General features: G+C 54.1%; 2 protein-coding genes across 3 annotated transcripts in view; both read left to right on the top strand.

The window, feature by feature from the left end:
- The first annotated feature begins 11801 nt into the window (after positions 1–11801).
- Positions 11802–18782, top strand: P2RY6 (pyrimidinergic receptor P2Y6). Of its 2 annotated transcripts, none has more exons than XM_015852674.3 (2): positions 11802–11922; positions 16659–18782. In XM_015852674.3, the coding sequence occupies exon 2, from the start codon at positions 16685–16687 to the stop codon at positions 17669–17671; it is 987 nt and encodes a 328-aa protein (XP_015708160.2). In that variant the 5' UTR covers positions 11802–11922; positions 16659–16684; the 3' UTR covers positions 17672–18782. The 2 variants fall into 2 exon arrangements, with proteins under 2 accessions (XP_015708160.2, XP_032298205.2); XM_032442314.2 differs by lacking the exon at positions 11802–11922 and adding an exon at positions 15095–15434.
- A 2039-nt stretch (positions 18783–20821) lies between these two features.
- Positions 20822–23873, top strand: part of ARHGEF17 (Rho guanine nucleotide exchange factor 17) — a 39761-nt gene continuing 36709 nt past the window's right edge. Inside the window, exon 1 of the mRNA XM_015852666.3 lies at positions 20822–23723. Within this exon, the coding sequence (XP_015708152.3) occupies positions 20934–23723 (2790 nt within the window). The 5' untranslated portion in view covers positions 20822–20933. The remainder of the gene's footprint in view (positions 23724–23873) is intronic.

The following is a 23873-nucleotide window of genomic DNA, read 5'->3' as shown; positions in this document are numbered from 1 at the left end:
ATGGCAGGACATAGGATGGAAAGCAGCTGCCCCTCCATCCAGCAAATCCCTCTTCAACCTTCACTTAACCAAGCAGTGGTTCTCCAGCCCATCATTTCACTTGGTTTTTCCCCAAACCAGTTGCTATATTGGCTCCACCAGTCCCCAAACTCATGGGTTACCCCAGACCAAACGTTGGAGGCCATCAATACCAGTGGCCATAGAGGTGTTGTAACCTGGGGAGCAAATATCTAAAGGAAAGCAGGATGAGATGCATTTCTGTGCTGTATATGGATCCGTGCATCATTCCAGCTCCAGCTTCATACTCATCCTTATTTTGAGGGACGTGTTCAGTGGGAGTCCAATGCATTTGGACTCATCAGTACAAAATCAGACATACGGAAAGGGTGGTCAACCCATGCGGATTCTCAGGCTCTCCTGCAGGAGGGATGCAATGCTTCCAGGCATTGCCCACCCCCAGCTTTGCCTGTGCTCCCATCCCCAAGCAGAGCAGGTGAAGCAGTCACCGTGCCCTGGTGGTTCTCCATAAGCAGACCTCTCATTCACCCCAAGGCGAGCGTGATGTCCCCACCAGCTGAGCTAACATCTGGGCTTTGCATTCCTGCAGGAGCGCTCACGTCAGAGGACAGGAGTTCATCCACTTCAGGCAGAGCTTTTCTCTCTGATCTGGTGACAAACACATGGTGCTCCTCCTCCTCCTCCGCAGCACATCTGGGGAGGGAGGAGGGGGATGAGCTCATTGAGTCCTTACAGGGTCACCGTGTGGGGCAAAGGGACCCTTCGTGCCGTCCCTGATGGGCACTGTGCGTAAGAGAAACCCTCGTGCAAGGGTTTCCAAGAGGTTGGCATTAGCAGCAAACCCAGCCAATGTCCCTTGAGGGAGTTTGTCTCCTGAATTAATCTGTCAGCTACTTGGTCCTAATTCGCCATCATTTAGGGTTGTTTTCTCCTGCAAAGTCGTGGTTTCTGAGAGTCCCTTGGGGAAGTCAATGATGGCAAAGGAGAGGATGCAGATCAGGTGGCACGAAGCAGGGCAAGGTGCTGACGTTCATTCAGTTCCTTATACATGGGAGGAGAAACAAAATCTGTGTGAGGGATGGATGCCAACCCCAGGGCTAGGATTTGTGCATCTGTGAAGGCAAGGCAATTAGAGACTGCTTCTTTCCTGCCTACTAAATAGGAGGTCACACACACAGACTACTGACAAGATTAAGAAACCACCACTGAAGGAAGGAATTAGGAACAAGCTCCAGCAGGGTGACGTGGAGCAGGGTGCCCAGAGCTGCACTGAGTTGGGTTTTGAGCATCTCCAAGGATGGAGACCACACAGTCTCTGGGGGGAACCTCAAACATCCTCTCAGTAATAAAACATCTTCCTTATGTTTTAACAGAATTTCTTGCCCCATGGCCCCACTCAGAAGAGTTAGACTCCGTTGTCTTTATTTCTACCCCATCAGGCATTTGTCAGTGAGATCCCTTTGATCTTTCTTATCTCCAGGGTGAACAGTTCCAGTTCTTTATTTCTCCTTATACTGAAGCTGCCCCAACCTTATCATCACCTATGCAGCCCCGTGCTGGACTCAGTTATGGCGATGTCTCATGAAGACTTGGCTGGTGAGTGTTGGTCAATCCTGGGTGGGGGGTCAAGAAGGGATCTCTCCTCTGGATTTGGCCATGGAAAGTTGAACTGGGACCTTGGGGCAATCCCAGCCCATCTCATCATAGGGTACTATGGTTAGGCTGTGGTTGGACTTGATGATCTTCAAGGTCTTTTCCAACCTGGGTAATTCTATGATTCTATGATCTCCAGCCATAATGTTTGGCTGCCCATCAATGTAGAGGAGGAAAGAGGGAAATAAGTGGTAGGGAGGACAGGTCTATTATTTAAAAGTTCCTGAGTATTTTCTATTAAAAGAAGAAGAAGATGAAGAACCAACTCTTACTTATTTCACTCAAAAATAGACTCTCATACAGCTGGGACAGAGCTCTACTGAGCCATGCCAGTGCATGGAAGATGGACCTTTGCAAACCTGGGACAGTTTTCACCTGCTCCATCTATATTTAGATGGGAAACCCATCCGGTCCCTTTTTCCAGGACCACATGGATTTTAATGCTGAGAAGTTTCCAAATCTCTGAGGCTTCTGTTTCTGCTCTTGCCTTGGAGTCAGGCCATGGCGTGAGTCACCTGGCTCTTACAGTTTGTTCAGTATACCAGTTTGGGCTCTGTTGAATTTCTAGGAGAGAATTTAGTTCATAATCCCAATCAATGAACTGTGAAGGAATAGGAGAATGAAGAAGAGAAGGAGAAACCAGTTGGTTTGGTGGTCACACTGCCACAAGGCAATTCTCATTGCCTGCTGGTGTGAATATATCTTCCTTACTCCACCGTCCCATGACCTACATGGCAGTCTCATGAACTGTGTGGACGTCACTGTCTTTTTTCAAGCCCTGTGTGGTGCCTGCAGATTTACTGTGGATGCAAAGGAAGAATGCAGTACATTGAAGACATCTGCTTAGAAGACATCCAGAGAAGTCATCGCTGTGTTGATTCATGGACCATAGGGCGTCCCTGAAATACCAGTGACCAGCTGAGTACTCGCCTAGGTGCCCCCTTCCAGGACCTGGAGGGTCTTTAAGCTGGAAGAGGGTAGATTTAGAGTAGGAATCAGGAAGAAATTCTTAATGTGAGGGTGGTGAGATGCTGGCACAGGTTGCCCATTGAGGCTGTGGATGCCCCTTGCCTGGAAGCACTCAAGGCCAGACTGGATGGGGCTGTGAGCAGCCTGGGCTATGGGAGGTGTCCCTGCCTACAGCAGGGCTTGGGACTGGGTGAGCTGCAAGGTCCCTCCCAACCCAAACCCTTCTGTCATCCCATGATCCTACTGTCACGTCCCTCCGCCAGCCTTCCTGGAATCACAGCTTCTCGTACACCATCCTCACTGTTTTTCTGGTTTTATTTTAATCCTGTTTGTTATTGTTCAGCTTCCCTTCAAGTCAGTGTTTCTAAGGGTCCAAGAATAGAGAATCGCATCAGATAATAACAGGAAGGAAAAGGGAATGCCTAGGATTACTGGACGCATTAAATTAAATCTATTTCACAAGTCTTTCACCAAAGGTGCTTCCCCTCTCCCCAGCATTCAGCTCTGGAAAGGTGCAGGGGAGGAAGAAGAGTGATGTCAAAGGAGAGATTTGGAGTCATTTCCCAGACTGGGCACAGTGGCAAAGCTCAGTGTCATAAATTACCATGATCGCCATTACTTGAATGCTTGGCCTGGTGGTGTCTGTGGTGTCTGAGGGCAGCTGGGGTTCCTGGCACGGAGCCTCCAGCCCACTCCATACCCAGGACGGAGTCATCGCTGTGATTTACCATCACCACACTGCCCTGCTCTCTTCCATTCCCCCTCGTAAAGAAAACGACCTTCTGTTGATCATAAATCTGGCTGGTTTATCCCTAAGGTTTATGTTAGAGCAGCTTCCACCCTGCTGAGATCAGTTAAATGTGAACAGAATACAGGAGCCCACCAGCAGCCTGCAGAAAGGACTCCCAAGTGCTTGAAGGCTTCTCATGAGCCCAGCTCTGGGTCTGAGCTGCCTGACAGTGCCCACGTGGCAGAATAAGTGCAACACAATGCAATGACAGGCCATGCTGTGCAAGGCCATGATGTGATATGACAAGCAGTGCAATGCAGTGCAATGAAATGGAACGTAGTGCAATGACAAAGCATAGCATCCTAGGACAGGCAGTGAAATGATATGCAACGGAGTGCACTGCATGGAAATGCAGTGAGATGACATGGGATGCTGTGACATGCAATGAAATGCAATGCAATGGAATGCAATGCAATGGAATGCCACGCAATGAAATGCAATGCAATGGAATGCCACACAATGGAATAGCATGCAATGAAATGAAATGCAATGAAATGCAGTGCAAGGACAGGATATGACACAGCATGCAATGAAATGGGATGCATACCATGCAATAGCATGCAATGAAATGAAATGCAGTGCAAGGATGTGATGCACTATGTTGTGCAATGGCATGCAATGAAATGAAATGCAATGGAATGCCATGCAATGAAATGCCATGCAGTGAAATGAAATGCAATGAAATGCAGTGCAAGGACAGGATATGACACAGCATGCAATGAAATGGGATGCATGCCATGCAATAGCATGCAATGAAATGAAATGCAGTGCAAGGATGTGATGCACTATGTCATGCAATGGCATGCAATGAAATGAAATGCAATGGCCTGACACTGTGTAACATGTAGTGGAATGCAATGCTTTACAATGACATAACATGCAATGCCATGTGATGCAATGTGATGCGGTGCAATGAAAATCCAATTAAAAGAAAACAAACAAGCAAAAAACCAGATTTGTGGGAAAAAGGATGAAAATGAGGCACATCAGAGAGGCTGATAGCTGCACAATAGCAGCTGTGACGTGCAGCAGTGGTGTTGTGAGCCAGGCCACCCACTGCTGCCCGCGCTGCCTGTGGACACACACAGGGAACAAGCTGATCTCGTTCACCAGCAAGTTCCCCTCCTCCCCCCATCACCACTGCCTTTGTGTTTGTGCAACACATCCCAAACGGGACCGACCTGCTTCAGCATTTTTGGCTTGGGCAGGTCTGGGGCTGGCTGCTCCAGGAGCTTTCCCTGCAGCAGATGGGGCTGCAGCCTCCATGTGAGAGTCCTGGTGCAATTTCCAAGCTGGAAAAGCAAAGCATTCACCCCTGTGTGCAGTGAAATTGAATCACGGGTTGATCCTGCCCCATGTGGGCACCAGGACCCACAAGACAAGGAGATGTTGGCCCCTTCACCTGCAGCTTGATGTTGTATGGTGTTACTTTATGCTCTGAGAGTGTGAATACTGTTATTTTTGCAAACCCTTTGAGCCTGGCCCAACATCCATAACACATCACAGAGCTGTAGAGCCCAGGCCATCCGGATTCACCTCCTCCAAACCCACCACAATCTGTAGCCCACCCCCACCTATACAGGGAAGCAGCTGAGTCCTCATCCATGGTGCATCAATACAGGATGCCCAGGGAATGAGTGGGGGGAGTCCCCACCTGGGGGTGTTCCAGAACTGTGGGGATGTGGCACTGAGGGACTCGGGCAGTGGGCACAGTGGGGTGGGATGTGGTTGGGTTTGTGGATCCTAGAGGTCTTTTCCAACCTAACTCTATGATTGTATTATTCCACCCAAAGGCAGATGACCACCATGGGACCGCCCCAGGGACATTGCTGGCCATTCTCCCATGCACCCAACCAAAAATCAGTTGGGACCAAGCGCAGCATCACAGACCCCATCCAAAAGAAGGAGCAGCAGCAATGTTCAACCTAGACAGCTGATGACTGGGACCCCCCAAGACTGTATTCCCCTTGTTATAGTTTCACCTCTGTGTTTGTATAAAGCGTCTGGGCACCAGCACTGCGCCCAGGGTTGTTTAGAAGGTGCTGCCAAGAGCTGGTGCTGATCTGAGCTCTGCTGAGCAAGGAATGCGTCCCTCCAAAGTATGCATCCATCCTGCCCATCAGCACAGAATACCCGTGAATTAGTGTCAGTATCAGGATTATCCCCCCAAACCTCCCCATATAATCATAGAATGATAGAATGGCCTGGGTTGAAAGGGACCACAATGCTCATCTCATTTCAACCCCCCTGCTGTGTGCAGGGTCGCCAACCAGCAGCCCAGGCTGCCCAGAGCCACATCCAGCCTGGCCTTGAATGCCTGCAGGGATGGGGCATCCACAGCCTCCTTGGGCAGCCTGTTCCAGTGTGTGTGGTCCATTTGCTTTCAATCTGAGCAGAAACCTGCAGTGTGTGCACTCCTGGAAGTGACAGAAGGGGAAGAATCATTCCCAACTTCATCCTCATTTCTCTCATTCCACCCCTTTCCAGCAAATCCTGGTTGCTTCTTTAGGAGAAAGAGGCAAATTCGAGGAATTGGAAAGTTCCCCCTTGGGATTTGGCTTCCTGTTTTGCTCCATGAGGCTGAGCATGGCAACGTTTTCCATAAAGCAGAAGTGAAAGAGAGAAGTGAAGGGCACATGGGCTGCTCCATGCAGAACGCGCTGTCAGCGATGCTCTGTTCCGGCTCCCAAAATAAAACCAACATCCGCTTTGGTCCCTTTGCTGGTGTCTGGGTTCTTCCACTACATGCTTTGCCAAGGTGTCCCTTAGGACCCAAGCCTGAGTCAACAGTGCAGACTGCCTTTAATTGAGAAGAAAAACAGATCAGTGAAGAAATTAGCATCCATCCACTAATTACGCAGGCTGAAAATGGCACGAAAATTGCATCCATCCGGATGGGAGAGTTGAACTGTGGTTCTAAGTCCCTGGTGAACTCATTGCATGTAACATCCATGATCACTTCTTTGAGCTACTACAAATGGAGTCCAACTTCTAGGGATGTGGGGAATGGCTCTGCTTTGGGATCCCAGGGAGGGATGCAGTGTCGGGAGCGTCACATTGAGCCATCTATGGGAGCTGGGTGATCCTGTCTGTTGGGGATGCAAGAGAGAGGAATCCTTGCCAAACACCCTGGCAAAGAGAAGCACAGAGCATTAAATTTTTTACTGTGTAAATTAATTGTTCTTGGCCTGTTGTGTTTAAAACCTTTTTGTTGTGAATATTCCTCTGGATTTTGGGCATCTTAGCTGCAATGAAGTCCTCAGGGTCAACCATGGGATTCAGGGGGCTCCTTGCCCCTTTCTCACTCTCAGGGGTGGATTGGTGAACACTAATTAGGATATGGACTGGAAAATGATCTCTGCCCATCTGGCTGCCCCAACGCTAAGCCCAGAAAACCCAAGCACTGGTTGACCATGAGGTGTCCCTCCAGTTGGGACACGTTTGGTTGATGGTGATGGGCCGTGATCACAGAACCCATCGTGGTGGGCCATCATTGAAGTACCTGTTTCCAACCATAGAATAGCTAGTTTTTCCACAGCAATGCGCCCAGAGAGGGACAGTCCTTCTGCATGTTGGTTCCCCACCTCCATCAACACTTCCACCCTTTGACTCCACACAGGTTGTGAGGTGAATCGTTGTCTGAAGAGAACTCTCCAGCTGGAGACCTGCCTGTGACCCAATGGCCAAAGCAAACAAACCATTGAGGAAACAGCCACAAGCAGAGGGGGAAGTTATTTTAAATCTTTCCCGGATGGGAAATAGCAGCAGTACCTGCAGGTCGTGTGTGCTTCGACCTCCTGACCCCTCCCTGGGGACACCAGAACACAGGTGGCCCCAAAGTGAATTTCAGCAGTGGGTAACTCCACCAAAGGACCCCATGTACCCCATAAATATGCTGGGTTTTGTTGGCTGCAGAGATTCACACATCCACGTGTGGATAGTTTCTCCACCCAACAAGCACCAAGTGTGAAACAGGAGGCACCGATGCCCACTCAGCTCAGCTCCTTTAGGACTTATGGACAAATGAGAGCAAGGAAAGGAAGCGACGTTGTGTCTCCAAGGCATGTCCGGGTGTGCTTGCTCAAGGAAAGGAGGCTTGCAGAGATGCAGTCATTAATCACCCTCATGCTCAGCTCTCCCTTCCTCCTCCCCCATTGATATCCGCAGGGCTGGAGGAAGACAGGCTGGAGAGGAAAAAAGGGCTGAAGCACACTTCTTGAGAAATGCTGAGGCATAGTAGTGTCACGTACTTGTAGGTCAGGTCCCGCTTGGAGCCAAATCAAAGCTTTTTTGTCTGAATTCCCAACTAAGGCATGATTTCCTGGCAGAATGGGTGTCCAAGGCTGCAGCAGGAGCTCATCTCCCCAGTAAGGAATGGGGACCAAGAGCCCCAAAACCAGGACACATCTAGCAGTGGGTTTGGAGGTTTGACTAAGTGCTGTGGGAAGGCTTTTCCGCTGCTTGGTCCTAGGCAACAGTCTGACCACAGTGAGGGTTGGTTCAGCAAAGGGACACTGTCAGAGTGGGGGTCAAGAGAGACACCCAAGGTCAGGGGACAGGGCTGTGAGCACTGATAGAGCTGTGGGTGTCTCTGTGCTTTGCAAGGAGTGGGACCAGATGGCCTTTGGGGTCCGTTTCATCTCCAACCACCTGCTGGTTCTATGATTCCACGATTCAAGGGGTGAGACCATCTCCACCAAGCCACCTTCTCTACCAAAAAATGGCATCTGGGACCTCATGACGTCCAACTGCAGGCTGCTCTCTGTGGTAGCAGGTGTCTGTGTGTCTGCAAGGAAAAATGGCTCGAAAAATGGTTAAAACAGAGGAAGAAGAAATCAGACTTCATTAGCAAGCACGACCAGGTCTGCCACCTGGGAAGCTGGCGGTGTCAGGAGAAGGACACAAGGAATTGGCGTCATTTCCACTTGAAACATCTTATTCCTATTAGATTTCTCACGCAAGCCGTCTGCAGTTGGGTGAGCAGGGAAGAACCAGTGGGGGAACAGCTGGCACAGCTGGATGCACACGGCTGGATGGGGGCATGGATGGATGGGGACAGCTGGATTCGCACACAAAAGGTTGAGGGCACAGCTGGATTCAGGCACAGGAGGACAGGAAAACAGCTGGAAGGTGTTAGATCTGGATGGGAGCACAGATGGGTGGAGGCACAGCTGGATGGGGGCACAGCTGGGTGGCAGTACAGCTGGATGGGGGACAGTCACACAAAGGCACTGATGGATGCGAAGACAGCTGTTTTCTGACACAGCTGGATTGAGGCACAGCTGGATGAGTCACTGATTGATGGGCTACAGCTGGATGCAGGCAGCTCAATTGTGACACAGCTGGATGGTTCACAGCTGGATGGGTGCACAACTGAACAAGGACATAGTTCAATAGGGACATGACTGGGTGGGAGAACAGCTGAATGGGGCACAGCTGGATGGGTACACAGCTGAATGAGTCGTGGTTCAATAGGGCCATAGCTGAATAGACATGGGCAGATGGGGCAAAGCTGGATGGGCACACCTGGATGGGGCACATCTGTATGCAGGCAGCTCGACTGCAACACAGTGGGATGGGGCTCCTATCTAAATGGGTGCACACCTGGATGGATGCCCAGCTGGATGGGTGCACAGCCAACTGCTGTGGGTAGGACACAGAACGGAGGGGACACTCCGGTAACCCAAGGGGATGTCTCTCACCTGGATGAATGAGCACCCAAATCCAGGCAAGAAAAGCAGCCAGGAGCAATGCAGCTCTTCTGCAAGCATTGTAAATGCAATTACTGGCAGCAGGCAGCTGTAGGGCAGGAACCAGGCAGCCAGAAGGTCTCGTGAGGCCGAGCCCAGCCGCCGCACCAGGCCTTTGTGCCAGAGATTAATTCAATTGGTGGCAAGCAAAGATGAGCCCAACAGCGCGGCTGTTTGCTTTCCCCAATTACTCCTCCCAGAGAGCTTCCCCTCCCTCTGTCTGCATGAAGACAGCATCGAAATGAGAGAGCTCACACTCCCTTTTCTCTCCTTACAGCCCCAAAATGCAGGGGGTGACGGGTGGAGGAAGAGAGTTGTCCCTTTGCCAAGTGAACATGCAGTGCTCTCCGAATCCGTCCTGTCTGTCTGTGTGTTGGTAATCAGAAAATGACGTCTCCAGGAGGAAATTTCTTTAGATGACCCAAAACGCAGCCAGAAGCTTCACATAACTTATTGACTCTCTTCCAAATCAGCCAGGAACCCTCTGGTTTTGCAGGAAGATGAAATCCTTGCAGGCGTGTGCTCTGCCAATAGCTCACCTGACCAAGCAGCTGAAATTGGGGTAAGAAAACCCATATTCAGCCCTGAAAATGGCAGGTTTTTGGCTCTCTTCTATCCCAGGTGCCACAGGGCTGGGTTGGATGGGGCAGAGAGGTGAGGTGGGCGAGCAGCCGGGAGAAGCTGGTTCTCAGTGTTTGTCACTCCTCGCCCTATTTATGGTGTTCCCACCACCAGACTCACCTTGGGCACCTGCAAGGACACTGTGAGTGGTGACATCAGCTCTTTCCCAGCTCACATTCAGTTCCATAGACAGAGGTGGGATACGTGCTGCTATCAGCAGCTCATCACAGCAGTGAGCTGTGCCCTTCTCGGCCCCATCTCTCCCAGCAGCGTGGCAGCATAAGGGGAAAGCCCTGCTTTTCTGCAGAATGCTGCCAGGCGTGTTTGCACAAGGTGTGTTTGCTGCTCTGCTCTGCAGACACTTTTTCTTCTCCCCCCCCCCCCCCCCCAGTTTCCTGCTCCCCGTGGCAGCTGGGAATTTCATGAGGGCAATGAGCCATCCCCACCCCATCCCCACCTGCATGGGCAGCCCCAGGACTGGGGTGATGGCTCCAGCCCGGCTGTGGTTGCAAATCTCCACCATTTCTCCTGCCAGAAGTGATCTCCATGCAGTGCTGCAGTGCCAGGATCGATGAGAGCCAGCCTTGTCCGTGCCCATACAGGCGCCATTGGGTTGCAGGCACCTCACCCCATCTCCCCATCTCCTACCCCACAGCGAGGCCCACACCCCAAACCCTTCACAGCAACGAGGTGATGCTGGGGAGTGCCCTGCATTGTGCTCCATCATCACCTAAAAACGGGACCCCATAAGAAGGAGGGAAACAAAATAATTGCAGAAGGTGAAGCAGACTGAGTGCAGGATCCCATAGAAAGGAAGGGCTGAGCCCAGCATCCCGTGCAAGATATGTATCCTCAGGCTCTTTCTGCATCGATTCTTTCATAGCCACGCCATCCCCCAGGCTCCTTCCCTTATTGCGTTTTAATAGCCCTGCTCAGGAAGTGCAGCAGCTCTATGGGTTGGTTAATGAGTAGCGAAGGCACCGACCCCTCTGCCCTGCTGCAGCTGGGGCAATCCAGATGTTGACCGGTGTGATCCAGCTGTGAGCAGAGACAGAAACTTCCCCATCCTTTTCTCCCTGTTTAGGGGGAAATTGGGAGCATCCCAGTGCCCCATTCAATCAAGATCTTTTCAAGGTGGGAATGATGACCCCTTCTCCAGCTGTGCCCCTCCATCCAGCTGCTCTATCCAGCTGTGCAACTCCATCCAGCTGTGCCCCAGCTACAGATTTGCCCCTTCTATAGTATGGAAAACCTTTCCCAGCTGTGCCAGCACCATCTGTTCTGACATCTCCATCCAGCTGTGCCACCCACATCCAGATGTGCTCCTGCCCAGCTGTGCCCCCACCCAGATGTTCTTACTTATCCAGTTCTACACCCATCAATTTCTGACTTCCATCCAGTTGTTTCCTTACCCATCTGAACCCCTTGAGTTATGCCCACCTATCCAGCTGTGCCACCTGCACTTTTGCCATCCCAATCCAGCTGTGCCACCCAATCCTGCTCTCTCCATCCATCTTTGCTGCCACCCAGATATTCCCCCTCCTATTTTGCCCTCCCAATCCTACTGTGCCCTCCTCCAGCCATCCCATCAAACCCAGCTGTGCCATCCCACTCCTTCTGCACACCCATCCAGCTGTGCCATCCCAATCAGTTGTGCCACCCCAATCCAGCTGTGCCCCCTCCAGCTTTGCCATCCCAATACAGCGGTGCCATCCCGATCCCACTACACACCATCCAGATGCATCCCCTGTCATACCACTATCCAGATGTGTTCCCCTCCAGCTGTGCCCTCCCCATCCAGCTGTGACATCCCAATCCGAATACACCACCCCCTTCCCTGCATCCCCCTCCAGCTGTGTCCTCTCCATCCAGCTGTGCCCTCCCCATCCAGCTGTTCCACTCTATTCCTTATGTGCCACCCCATTCCTTGCGTCCCCACCCAGCTGCGCTCTTCTATCCAGCAGTGCCCCCTCCCCACTCTCCACCCCCTCCCCACCCCACAGGTGCCCGGGCCGGGCGGGGCGGAGCGGTTCGGCCCCGGGGCGGATCGGGGAGGTCGGACATCAGAGGGGCGGCCCCAGATTGCGATCTCTGCTTCGCTCCCGGCGCATCCCGGCTCCGGTAAGTGCCGAGTCGAACCGAGCCGGGGAGGGTGAGGCCGGGATGGGGAATGCAGAGCCAGGAGGGGTCGGGTTGAACAACAAGATCAGATCCGGTCTAAACCGGGGCAGGATCCAAACAGACTGTGTCACATCGACCCGGCTTTGGTGGGGCTGAACGGGGCGGGATGGGGTCGGGGTGCGGATCGAGACGTGGGGTGACACTTGAGCGCGCACTCAGCCCCATTGGAGGCGTGACTATGGTGGGTTGGAGTCCTGGACTCCCCAGGTTGGGGGGCTGAGGGTAAGGAGTGGGTTCAGGGTTCCTCGGGGAACCTGGATGGGGTTCCACACCCATGGGATGGTACAGCCCAGAGCTGCCCATCAACATCTGTCACCTGTAGGGAGGGGGTCGGGGCCCCCCAGCTGTGCCCTACACTCTAAGCTGGGAGCTGGAGGTGTTTTCCTAATGGGATCTGGCTGTGCTATGTCAGTGAGAGGAACACTTATATGTATTTATATATATGCAGTGATGAAGGTATGGGTGAACAGAGAGGTGTGTGCACACAGATGTGCGTCCAGAAGCTTAAATTTCTGGTTATCTATAGATAGAGGTGTGTGCAATGGAGATATATTCCTGTGTACAGGAATGTGCAAGGAGATATATTCCTGTGTACAGGAATGTGCAAGGAGATATATTCCTGTATACAGGCACAGAGATCCATTCAGATGTGCATGGAGATGTATTTGTGGGTATAGGCACAGAGGTTTGAGTAATTGAGAGTAATTGGGGGGTTGGAACTACATGATCCTTGAGGTCCCTTCCAACCCGGGTCATTCTGTCATTCTGTAATGTATATACATTGTACGTGTGTGTGCTGACAGAGCCCTATATATGTCTGCTTGGATTTGTGCAGAGGTATATACACACGCACGGAGGTATAGATCTGCTTGTGTATATATTCTTGTCTATGGATGTTTATGCACATGGGTGAACAGATGGACCCACATGTGGGTTTCTGGGTGTATTGTGGATACGTGAGCTTGTGGGTACATACCTCAGGGTTCACACAAACCCACCCCATGGCTGGAGGTGGAGTGCAGGAGTGGCCCTATCCCCTTTTGCCACCATCCAACTCCATGGAGGAAAACAGCTGTGTCGTGTCCCAAAACGTGACGTGGGGCCGGGTTGTTTTGCAGAGCAGGAAGGCAGCCCCAAGCTATGTGTTTTCCCCTTCTCACATCTCTCCGACCTGCTTTGCCTAATCCCTGCCCCCGCAGTGCAGGTTTGATGGGTTCCGTGCAGGCACATTTGCAAACGCGTTTTGTCCATGGGATGAACTTTGTGTCTGTGAACACATAAACTGGGTTTATTTTATTGCTGGGGCACAAAACCATATGGGAGATGCCCATAGAGCAACAGAGGCCAGCACCCCACTATGTTGCATGTCCCAAGTCGCTCTCCTCCCTACCCTTCATCTCCAGGCTTTGATAAATGCAGATTTCCCCTGTATTACCCATGGAGGGCTGAAAATCTGCTGAGCTGCAGCTTTCACTTCCATCATGGCGCAGACCCAGAAACCATCCCAACAGCCTCCAACAGCTCCCACTTCTCCTTCCTGCCTTTCCCTTTCCATGCAGTGCTAAATCCCACTACACCCTGCACAGCTCCCACCCAACATAGGGCAGCCCTTTCCCCACTTGGAGTCTTAATTTCCCCATGGGTTTTACCCTGTGCCCTTCACTGTGGCATCAAGGCAGCCCATCTTCTTGGCTGCTGTTTTTTAGGTCAGGAGTGTTCCGCCACCAACCATGCTCATAACCCTGAGCACGTCCCTCTCGTACCCTACAAGTGGTGTTTTGGGGGTAAAATCTGCTCAAGAGACTGTAATGAATTTTAAAGCTCAGTTCTTGGGACTGGAGCTTCCTTGAGTGGCTTTGGGGCAGAAGGGACTTTTTGAAGGATGTTGTCGCTCATCTCATGACTGCAGCGCTCATGTCTCACTTGCTTTTCTTCTTGGGAATTCTTCCTGGAGATGTAAAAGCCATTTCCATGGATCATCAGAGGAAAAACAAACCCCAAACTAATGTTCCATTCTCCCATTGACCCACTGACCATTGTCCCATCACCCCATCAGTCCATTGATCCACTGATCCATTGCCCAATTGGCCCATTGACCCATTGACTCATTATTCCATTGTCCCATCACCCCATCAGTCCACTGACCCATTGTCCCATTGACCCATTATCCCATTGCCCCATCACCTTCTGTCCACTGACCCACTGTCCCACTGACCCATTAACCCACTGTCCCATTATCCCATTGTCCTATCACCCCATCAGTCCACTGACCCATTGTCCCATTGACCCATTAACCCACTGTCCCATTATCCCATTGTCCTATCACCCCATCAGTCCACTGACCCATTGTCCTATTGTCCCATTATCCCCTTCGCTCAGTGTCCCATTGACCCATTGTCCCACTGACCCATTGTCCCACTGACCCATTAACCCATTGTCCCATTATCCCATTGTCCCATCACCCCATCAGTCCATTGACCCACTGTCCTATTGTCCCATTATCCCCTTCGCCCAGTGTCCCATTGACCCATTGTCCCACTGACCCATTGTCCCATTGACCCATTAACCCACTGTCCCATTATCCCATTGTCCTATCACCCCATCAGTCCACTGACCCATTGTCCTATTGTCCCATTATCCCCTTCGCTCAGTGTCCCATTGACCCATTGTCCCACTGACCCATTGTCCCACTGACCCATTAACCCATTGTCCCATTATCCCATTGTCCCATCACCCCATCAGTCCATTGACCCATTGTCCCATTGTCCCATTATCCCCTTCGCCCAGTGTTCCATTGACCCATTGTCCTATTGACTTGTTGGCCCATTGGACTGTGCCATCAGCCTGGATCAGTGCTGTGCCAATGGGTTTTACTTGGAAATGTGGCTTATTTTTGCAAAAGCAACGAGTTGCTTGAGAGGAGCAAGGGAGAACATCTGATTCCTCTGCATGAGGCAAATTTAGAACATGGAACACACTCAGCTGCAGCAGTGTGCTCACATCAAGCTTAGCCAAAGCTCCCTGCTCTGGAAGGGAGGTGAAACAATGCAGTAATTGCATAAGGATGGAGAAGAATGCACATCTTCAGTGCTATAACTATTTATTTTAGCAGCCTTGAAGGTGGCCCGGCGTACCCATGGGTGCTTGCATTGTGGTGTCACTACTGTCACATCCCTAGGTCCTTCTCTGGGCTGAGCCCGATGGCACATCCTCAGACATCACTTGGTGCCTGCATTTTTTGGGGTCTGGGGAACACTGTGCCCACCCTGACATGCAATGCCACACGACCACACACCACGCAGTGCTGTGCCCACGCTGCCACTTGGTTTCTGTTCCCCATTTGGCGCTTGGCTGCCACGTCAGAGTGGAAGGGGAAGTGATGCTGCAGATGCACCCAGGACCTGGAGCGAGTTGAGGGCCCAGATCCCCCAGTACTCTGAGCACCTCAGCAGGTAGGCAGAGCTCTGGGCTCCCCACGCCCACCCCCTTCCTTTTGCAGACCATTTCCCATGGTGGTGATCCCATGGGTGCTGCCCCACTGGGGGTCCCTAGGGAAGGCACGTGCATGGGGTACCCTGGCCCTATGCTCCACGTTCTTCCCCTACCCTACACTGAGGCTTTGGGCAGGGACGGGGGCACAGTGGATACATCACCTCAGCTCTGGGGTGGCTGTTGGAGGTGGCTGAGGCTGGGCAGTGGGTGCCATGGGACACCATGGGGCACAGGGGGGTCACAGGTGCCAGGTGAGGCCTTGGCAAAGTGATGTGTCCAGGGCTGGGCAGGGGGATGGTTGCTGCCTTTTGTTGTGCTTTATTTCCTCCTTTCACTTGTCGGGTTGCAACTCTCTCTCCTGGCAGAGCCAGCTGCGGTTTCACCTTCTGTCTCGGGGACATCTTCCCATCCCCTATAAAAAGCCCCCTACCCAGCAGCCCAGAGCTCAGAGGGATGGGTTCCCATCACCCACACAATTAAATCCTTCCACCACCGATCAGACACCGCTCTCAGTTTCTGTATGAAAGTGCCCACAAAACACATCCGTGTCCCGCTGCTGGCGGCACTGCTTGCTGCTTCCCAACCGGGTGACTCCGCCATGGGACTTTGGCACCCCCTGCAGAGGAGCTGGGACGTGGGCTGAGCTCACTGCATTGCTAATGGCCATGCTGTCATTTCCTCTGCGTCAGCTCTGTCTGCCCAGCAAAGTGCCAGAACTGAGGGGTGGTGATGAAGGCAACTAAAATGTCTCCAAGGGCCATTGCTCATCCACCCAATAGACCCCAATTTCCATCATTCAATAGGATGATAGGGAATGGCCTCCAACTGTGCCAGGGGAGGGTCAGGTTGGATGTTAGGGAAAGTTTATTCTGTCAAAGAGTGGTGATACAGTGGCACAGCTGCCCAGGGACTGGGGGTTCACCATCCCTGGGGATGTTCCAGCAACATGGGGATGTGGCACTGAGGGTTGTGGGCAGTGGGAATAGTGGTGTGGGCTGGAGTTGGGCTTGGGGATCCTGGAGGTCTTTTCCAACCTCAGTGGTTCTGTGATTTCATGATGTTATTATCAGTGTTGCCTGGAGATGGTGGTGGATGAGGCTATGGGGCCACACATGACAGTCTAGGTCCATCCTGGATGCATCATACGTGGCCAAGCCACTGACTGTCCCATTTGTCATTCACAGACACTTCACCCAGTGAAGACAGGACTATGAGCATGGCCAACTTCACAGCTGGGAGAAACTCGTGCACCTACCATGAGGAATTCAAGCAGGTCCTGCTGCCCCTGGTCTACTCAGTGGTGTTCCTACTGGGGCTGCCACTCAACGCCGTTGTCATTGGGCAGATCTGGCTGGCCCGCAAGGCACTGACCCGCACCACCATCTACATGCTGAACTTGGCCACGGCCGACCTGCTCTACGTCTGCTCCCTCCCTCTCCTCATCTACAACTACACCCAGAAGGATTACTGGCCCTTCGGGGACTTCACCTGCAAATTTGTCCGCTTCCAGTTCTACACCAACCTGCACGGCAGCATCCTCTTCCTCACCTGCATCAGCATCCAGCGCTACATGGGGATCTGCCACCCCTTGGCCTCATGGCACAAAAAGAAGGGTAAGAAGCTGACATGGCTGGTGTGTGCTGCGGTGTGGTTCATTGTCATCGCTCAGTGCCTGCCCACCTTTGTCTTTGCCTCCACGGGCACGCAGAGGAATCGCACTGTCTGCTATGACCTGAGCCCTCCGGACCGCTCCGCATCCTACTTCCCCTACGGCATCACGTTGACCATCACCGGCTTCCTGCTGCCCTTTGCAGCCATCCTGGCCTGCTACTGCAGCATGGCCCGTATCCTGTGCCAGAAAGATGAGCTGATTGGCTTGGCGGTGCACAAGAAGAAGGACAAGGCCGTGCGCATGATCATCATCGTCGTCATCGTCTTCTCCATCAGCTTCTTCCCCTTCCACCTCACCAAGACCATCTACCTGATCGTCCGCTCCTCACCCAACTTGCCCTGCCCGACCCTGCAGGCTTTTGCCATTGCCTACAAGTGCACGCGGCCCTTTGCCAGCATGAACAGCGTCCTCGACCCCATCCTCTTCTACTTCACCCAACGCAAGTTTCGTGAGAGCACCCGTTATCTCCTGGATAAGATGAGCTCCAAGTGGCGGAACGACCACTGCATCACCTATGGCTCCTAGGTGAATGAAGCCACCTTGGTGTCACCGGGGCTGGGCATGGAGCAATTTGGGTTGAAGCTGCATGGTGCTGAGATGGGGACGTGCCCAGGGAGCTGTGGGTGCCCAGTCCCTGGAGGTGTTCAAGATCAGGTTGGATGGAGCTCTGGGCCCTCGTGGGTTGGAACTAGGTGATCTTTGAGGTCTCTTAACCCAGGCCATTCTATTGTTCTACCATCTCCCAAGCTTCCAGACTCATTTCCATCCTATCTCCAGCCCACAGCAGTGTGGAGAGCATCCCAGCACAGGGCCCATGTGGTGTCCATTGGCTCTCAACAATTGCTCAATGCCATCCTGGTTTTAGCTGCCTTGTGACAAGTTTTGGTGGAGGCTGAGGCAACAATGCACTAAATGACACTGGTGGGACCGGTGTTCAAAGCTTCTCCTCCTCTTATGGGGCTGTACCATCCCTGGGAAGGATTTTTTGAGGGCTGGGAAGTGTTGCTCTGTGTTTCCCAAGTGAAACTGTGGGGCAGTTCATGGGTCCCAACTACCAATAGCCCCCAGAACCTCCATGGCTCCAGGAGAAGAAAAGTTCAGTGTCACAGATATTTCAAGAACTCCAGAATGAGGCTGGACCAACAAGAGACATGGTGCGAGACAGCACCCCCAGCCAGACTGGGAGCTGGGAAGGGGGAATGAGGGGAATGGGGACACCAGTGCCACATTTCCCACCCAGGCTGATGGGTTCACACCAGCATTGTGAACACTGTCCTTGGACTCAGCATCCTCTGCCACCTCTGCCTCCCAGAACCTCACAACTGATGTGCACTCTGCAGGGTGATGGTGCATTGTGAATCCATTGAATCCAAAACATCATGGTTTGCATGGGACACCGTCCAGATGAGGTTGAGCCATTGCCACCCAGACACTGGGCACTGTGGCTGTACCTCTAACTGCTTTGCCAGACTTTAACACATAGGATGTATAGAATAAACCTACCCTCCTTTTCCCTGTATGTACCCAACAATACACACGTTCCATATGCACCCATATATACAACACCCAAGCAGGGGAAGGTTGTAGCACTGCTCAGATACACTCCACTCCAAATACACTTCAACTATCCACATCATGTTATGTGTGTGCCTACAGTATGTGTGTGTAGATCTATGTGTGTCTCACGGTTGTGCAATAATCACATCTAAGTCAATTTAAGCAATTTGCTTTCAATCTCAAGAATTAGCAGCCCTTCAGACAGGATGCTTCTGCAAAGCCACCCGGCCAGGCTCCCCATTTAATCCCAATGCACTGTGTCTGGATGCACTTCAGCTCTTCCTTCTCTTTGCCAAAGCAAAGGGGAAGGTCATGTGTTGGGAGAGGGTGCACTTGGCTGGGATGCAGGAGGCAATGGAGGAGATGGGGTGGACTTGAGGTGGACTTGGGGACGACTAGGGGTGGACTTGGGGTGGACTTTGGTTTCCCTTTGGTCGTAGCCAATGAAATCTCTTCCAATGCGTTTTTGGGGTCTCCCATTCTCACAAAGCCATGTGATGCATTAATACCATTAATGGATAACCTGGAGGGGATTCATCTGTCCCCTGGTTTCCCCAGACAAAGGAGAGGAGGGTGTTGGGCTCAGGTTCGGCCACACCACCCGGACCCAGGAGAGGGCGCAACGTCTTCAAGTTTGGAAAGGGCGAAAAAAAAACCCTCCGGATTTCGGAGAGTGAACAAAAACCTTCGGATTATGGAGAGAACATCGGATTCTTGGGTTTGAAGGGATGTACACAGGGGGGTGGGGGGACTGCAGGTAGCACTGCTTGGCCTTGTGGTGGCCACCAACGTGGGGTTGACTATGGAAAGTTCTGCAAAACGATGTTAAGGGATGTCCCAAAAGAGGCAAAACTGCCCAGATTTGGTGTTTTCCCAGGAGTTCAGATACCCCCAGGCCACCTTTGTGGGGTGTGCAATCAGACAGCGATCACCACTGAGTGCCTGGGAGAGGTTTGGGGACTCTGTGGGGACGCTCCAGGCTTGGGGAAGGGTCACACAAAGAGGTCTGAGAGGTGGAAGTGCCAACTCTGTGTGTGCTCAGGGCACTCAGAGCTCAGCTGATGGGCTTCTGGTCTGCCTGGCCTTGGGGTCTGAAGGCTCCTTCCCAGATCCGTGGTGTGGATGTGATGGTGGTGGTGTTACCCTATAATGCCACCAAGGCCCAGAAGGCTGCGGTGATGGGCACGGCAATTTCTGGGGGATGGAATGGAAGGGGACACTTGGAGACATCTCCTTCACTTGCAGCCGTAGGAGCAGCTCAAAGCAGAGGAAACACAAAGCTCTTCCCTAAACCGCATCCCAAATGCCAGGGGACAGCATGGGGACACCCAGCCCTGAGAACAGCAATGGAGGAAAGGGAGTGAAGGGCCGCCCCCCCTCCCACCTTCCCCCCCCCAGGGGCTCAGGGCGCTGCTGGAGGCACTTGGAAGGTTTCCGTGCAGAAAGCAGCGTCCTTTCCGTGGTGCCACAGCAGAACAAATCGGGGTTATCCCATTCATTTTCGTTTCCTCCGTGATAAACCCTTGGGAGATGGAGACCAGCGCCTGTAAGCACGGAGTGCTGGCAGAGTTTGGAAGCTGAAAAGCCACGAGAACATCGTTAAACAGGGCAGAGAGCTGCCAGGGCTCGTGGAAAGGCGGGGATGGGGCAATGTAGGAGGAATCCAGAGGAGGGGGGAGGGGGGGGGGGGGTTGAGGGGGACGGAGGATGGAAGGAAAAGGGTCTCTTTTGCCTTCAGCCCCGACTTTGAACCTCCTGATGCGGTTTTCCCCGCAGAAAGCAAAACCAAAAAGTTGAGAGAGATGGAGAGGGAGGAAGGGATGGGGAGGGAGGAGGGGATGGGGAAGGAGGAGGGGATGAGGAGGGAGGAGGGATGCGGGGGGTGACTGCTCGGCCTGCTCTCCTTCTGCTGTTGCCAAAAAAAAAGAGAGAAGGGGGGGGGAAAAAAAGGACAATCCGCAGCCCTGCAACCATCCCCCTCTGCAGGAGGAAACTCCGCCTCTCGGGGAAAGTTTATTTGAATGCAACAAATAAAAAAGAAGGGGGTGAGGGAAGGGAAAAAAAAAGAGGGAGGGAGGAAAAAAAAGCTGGAAAAAAAAAGAGAGAGAGAGAGAGAGAGAAAACAAAGCGGGAGGGATGAAGGCCGGCGGCGGCCCGGAGGAGGAGCGGGGCCGGGCGGTGCCGGGGGGCAGCGGGGGGCGGGCGGAGGCGGCCCCGGGGGGGGCACACAATGGCGGAGGGGGGCAGCGGCCGGGGGGCATTGCAGGGCCGAATGCTGCCCGCCTCCTCCCCGCCTTCCTCCTCCTCCTCCTCCTCCTTCTCGTTCCCGGCTAGGAAAGTTTCTCCACCGCCGAACGCCGAATCGCCGGGCCGGGCGTTCCGCAGCCTGGCCCCATCGGTTCGTCAGCTTTCCCTTCGCTTCGCCGAGCCGGAGCCAGCACCGGGCCCGGCCCATGCCGGGACGCCGCCGCCGCCGCCGCCTCCTCCTCCTCCTCCTCTTCCTCCTCCTCTACCGCCTCGGGGGCCGGCGCTGAGCGCGGAACCGCCGCCGCGCTGGCCCAGCGTCCCGGCGATGCGCAAACTCTTCGGAGAGAACGGACGGCGCTCCCCGGGATGCGGAGCCGGGAGCGGCTCCGGTCGGGCATCGCAGCCCCCTCCGCCTCCGCCCCGCAGCCGAGTCCCGCACCCCGCTCTGCGAGCTGCCCGCGGAGCTCCGCCGGGGCCCGGCCCGCATTCCTGGCATAGCTCAACCCACCCTCCTCCTCCTCCTCCTTCCTCCTCTTCTTCTTCCTCCTCGTCCCGCAGCCTGGAGGAGCCGCGTCGGGGTGTGGAAGGTGAAGGGCGAAGCTCCCAACGTTTGGCCGAGAGGGACGGAGAGGCTCCGGGCAAAGCGGGGAGCAGGCAGCCGCTGGCCCCCGCCGGTCCCGTGGTAGCCCGCGTGGCCAAGGTGAACCTCCTGCCCTTCGGCAGCCCCGCCGGGAGCCGCTATGCCAGCAGCGAGACGCTGAAGGAAGAGGAGCAGCCGTCGGGCTGCTGGGCGCTGCACGGAGGACGCCGATCACCAGCTTTGGGGCCGAGCGATGGGTTGGCGTGGGGACAACCCCAAATCCGAGCCCGGCCCAAGTTGCCTTCGGGCATGGCCAAGGTGAGTGCGGATTTGGGGAGCGATGCTCTACAGCTGGTGGGAGACCGCGCTGAGCACCGTAAGTCTTTATCCAACCCTGACATCGCCACCGAGACGTTGACGCTGCTCAGCTTCCTCAAGTCGGACCTGTCGGAGCTGAAGGTGAAGAAAAAAGGGGTGAGGATCGGTGAGGCCGCGGCCTGTGACATCCCTACATCCAACCTTCGGGCCCGCAGCTCCACTCAGCCCTCCGGCCGCTGGGCACCGGGTGAGCGGCCCACCCTTAAGGACCTGACGGCCACGTTGCGTCGCGCCAAGTCCTTCACCTGCTCAGACAAGTCAGGTACGAGACGGCTCTTCCTGCAGAGCGCCATGAAGCAGAGCTCCTCCGAGCTCCTCCTGGCCTCTGCCAGCAGCCACGATGGTGGGAGGCTGGGGGATGAGGAGGAGGTGCTGCCCGTGGTCATCCAGGATCAGTACATCCAGGAGGCCAGGCAGGTCTTTGAGAAGATCAACAGGATGGGCTCCCAGCAGGACTATGGCTTGACAGCCGAGCAGAAGGACAGTGGAGGTGTGGATGGAGCCGAGGAGGTGGCACTGATGGCAGGGATGGACATGGCCCTTCGGGGGCAGCCGGTGGGCATCCAGTGTTTGAAGAAAGTTGAGTTGGAGGAGAGCGTCTCTTGCAGGAAGTCCATGGAGGAGCTGCTGGGTCATGATACGAGCGTGATGGATGAGGGTATTGTTACTGAGCCGGAGCCGGGGCCCACCAGGGTGGCCTTGGGGGACCTACATGAGACCTGGCAGCTGCATGACACCAATGTCAATGCCACTGAGCCACCGCCACCCCCAGCTCCGGCTGCAGAGGATGCTCTGCCCTGCAAGGCCCAAGCACCATCAGAAGCCCCGAGCACACCCAGCAGTTTGCGGCGCCGGCGGAAATTCCCCTCAGTGGGCACCAATGGGGTGGAAAGTGGCATAGGGGAGGGTCCCGGTGAGCCCTACCGCTCTCTGAGTGACCCCATGCCCCACCGGCGTTGTCCGGTGGCGGAGGAAGCAAAGAATTTCTCTGTTGACAGTAACCTATTGGGTTCATTGAGCTCCAAGGGTGGCATCCCCCAACCCTCAGCCATCGCACTGGCTGGGCATGCAGGCAGTGCAGGCAGCGACCTGTCCCTCTGCAGCGATGGGCTGCGAGATTACAGCAGCCTCATCCAGACCATCGTCAGCCAGCCTGGTGCCATGGATAAAGTCATCGATGAGAAGGGCAATGGGAAAACCATCAAGAAGAAGTCTCTGAGTGATCCCAGCCGCCGTGGCGAGCTGCCGGCGGGCGCCTTTGAGGGACCCAGCGAGGCCATCAGCGAGCTGGAGGGCAGCATCCCACCATCCAGCAGCGAGCCCATCCTTTCGGAGCAGAGAGCTGTCCCTGTCTGTCCACAGGGTGTTGGACATGGCTACGGCTTTGACCCCAAGCTGGCCGAGGTGTTGTCACCACGCGGCGCCCGCCGGAGCTCCAAGAAGCGCAGCAGCCGCGTGTCCCACCAGGAGAACCAGGTGGTGCCCACTGCCATGGCCAGAGCCCGCCCAGCCACCAAGCACATACGGCACACCAGCGAACCTGCCACCTTCATCCCCATCACGGTCCCCGAGCCACATGCTGGCCACCATCCCCAGCACCCCACACTGGAGGCCACCCATCCCCCTGTCAAGTCCTTCCCTGCCCTACAGCCGCCATCACTGGAGGATGTTACCAAGCGTTACATGCTGGCCCTCAACTCCAGTGACACGTCCCCCAGCCCTGGGGATGGGTCCCGCTCCTCACCTGTGACACCCACTGCCCCGGAACCTGCCAGGTGCCCACGGCAGCCTGACCCCAGGAGCAAACCCCAGGTGGTAAGTGCGCACTGTGCCCAAAATTCCGGCACTCGGTGACATGTGAGAAGTTTTGGGGTCTCCTCCCCATTGCGTGTCTCTCTTTGGCACCAAAGTCTTTTCATTGACATGGGGAAGTGCTGTGGAATGGCCAAGAGTTGGGTCTGGCCT

This window comes from Coturnix japonica, chromosome 1 (assembly GCF_054131305.1).
Source record: "Coturnix japonica strain WE chromosome 1, WE-NBRP24, whole genome shotgun sequence".
NCBI classification, from domain to species: Eukaryota; Metazoa; Chordata; class Aves; order Galliformes; family Phasianidae; genus Coturnix; species Coturnix japonica.
This window is presented reverse-complemented; position numbering and strand designations above follow the sequence as displayed.

Excerpts from the sequence above, each read along its gene's own strand:
- P2RY6 (XM_015852674.3), top strand. The coding sequence starts at position 16,685 with ATGAGCATGGCCAACTTCACAGCTGGGAGAAACTCGTGCACCTACCAT.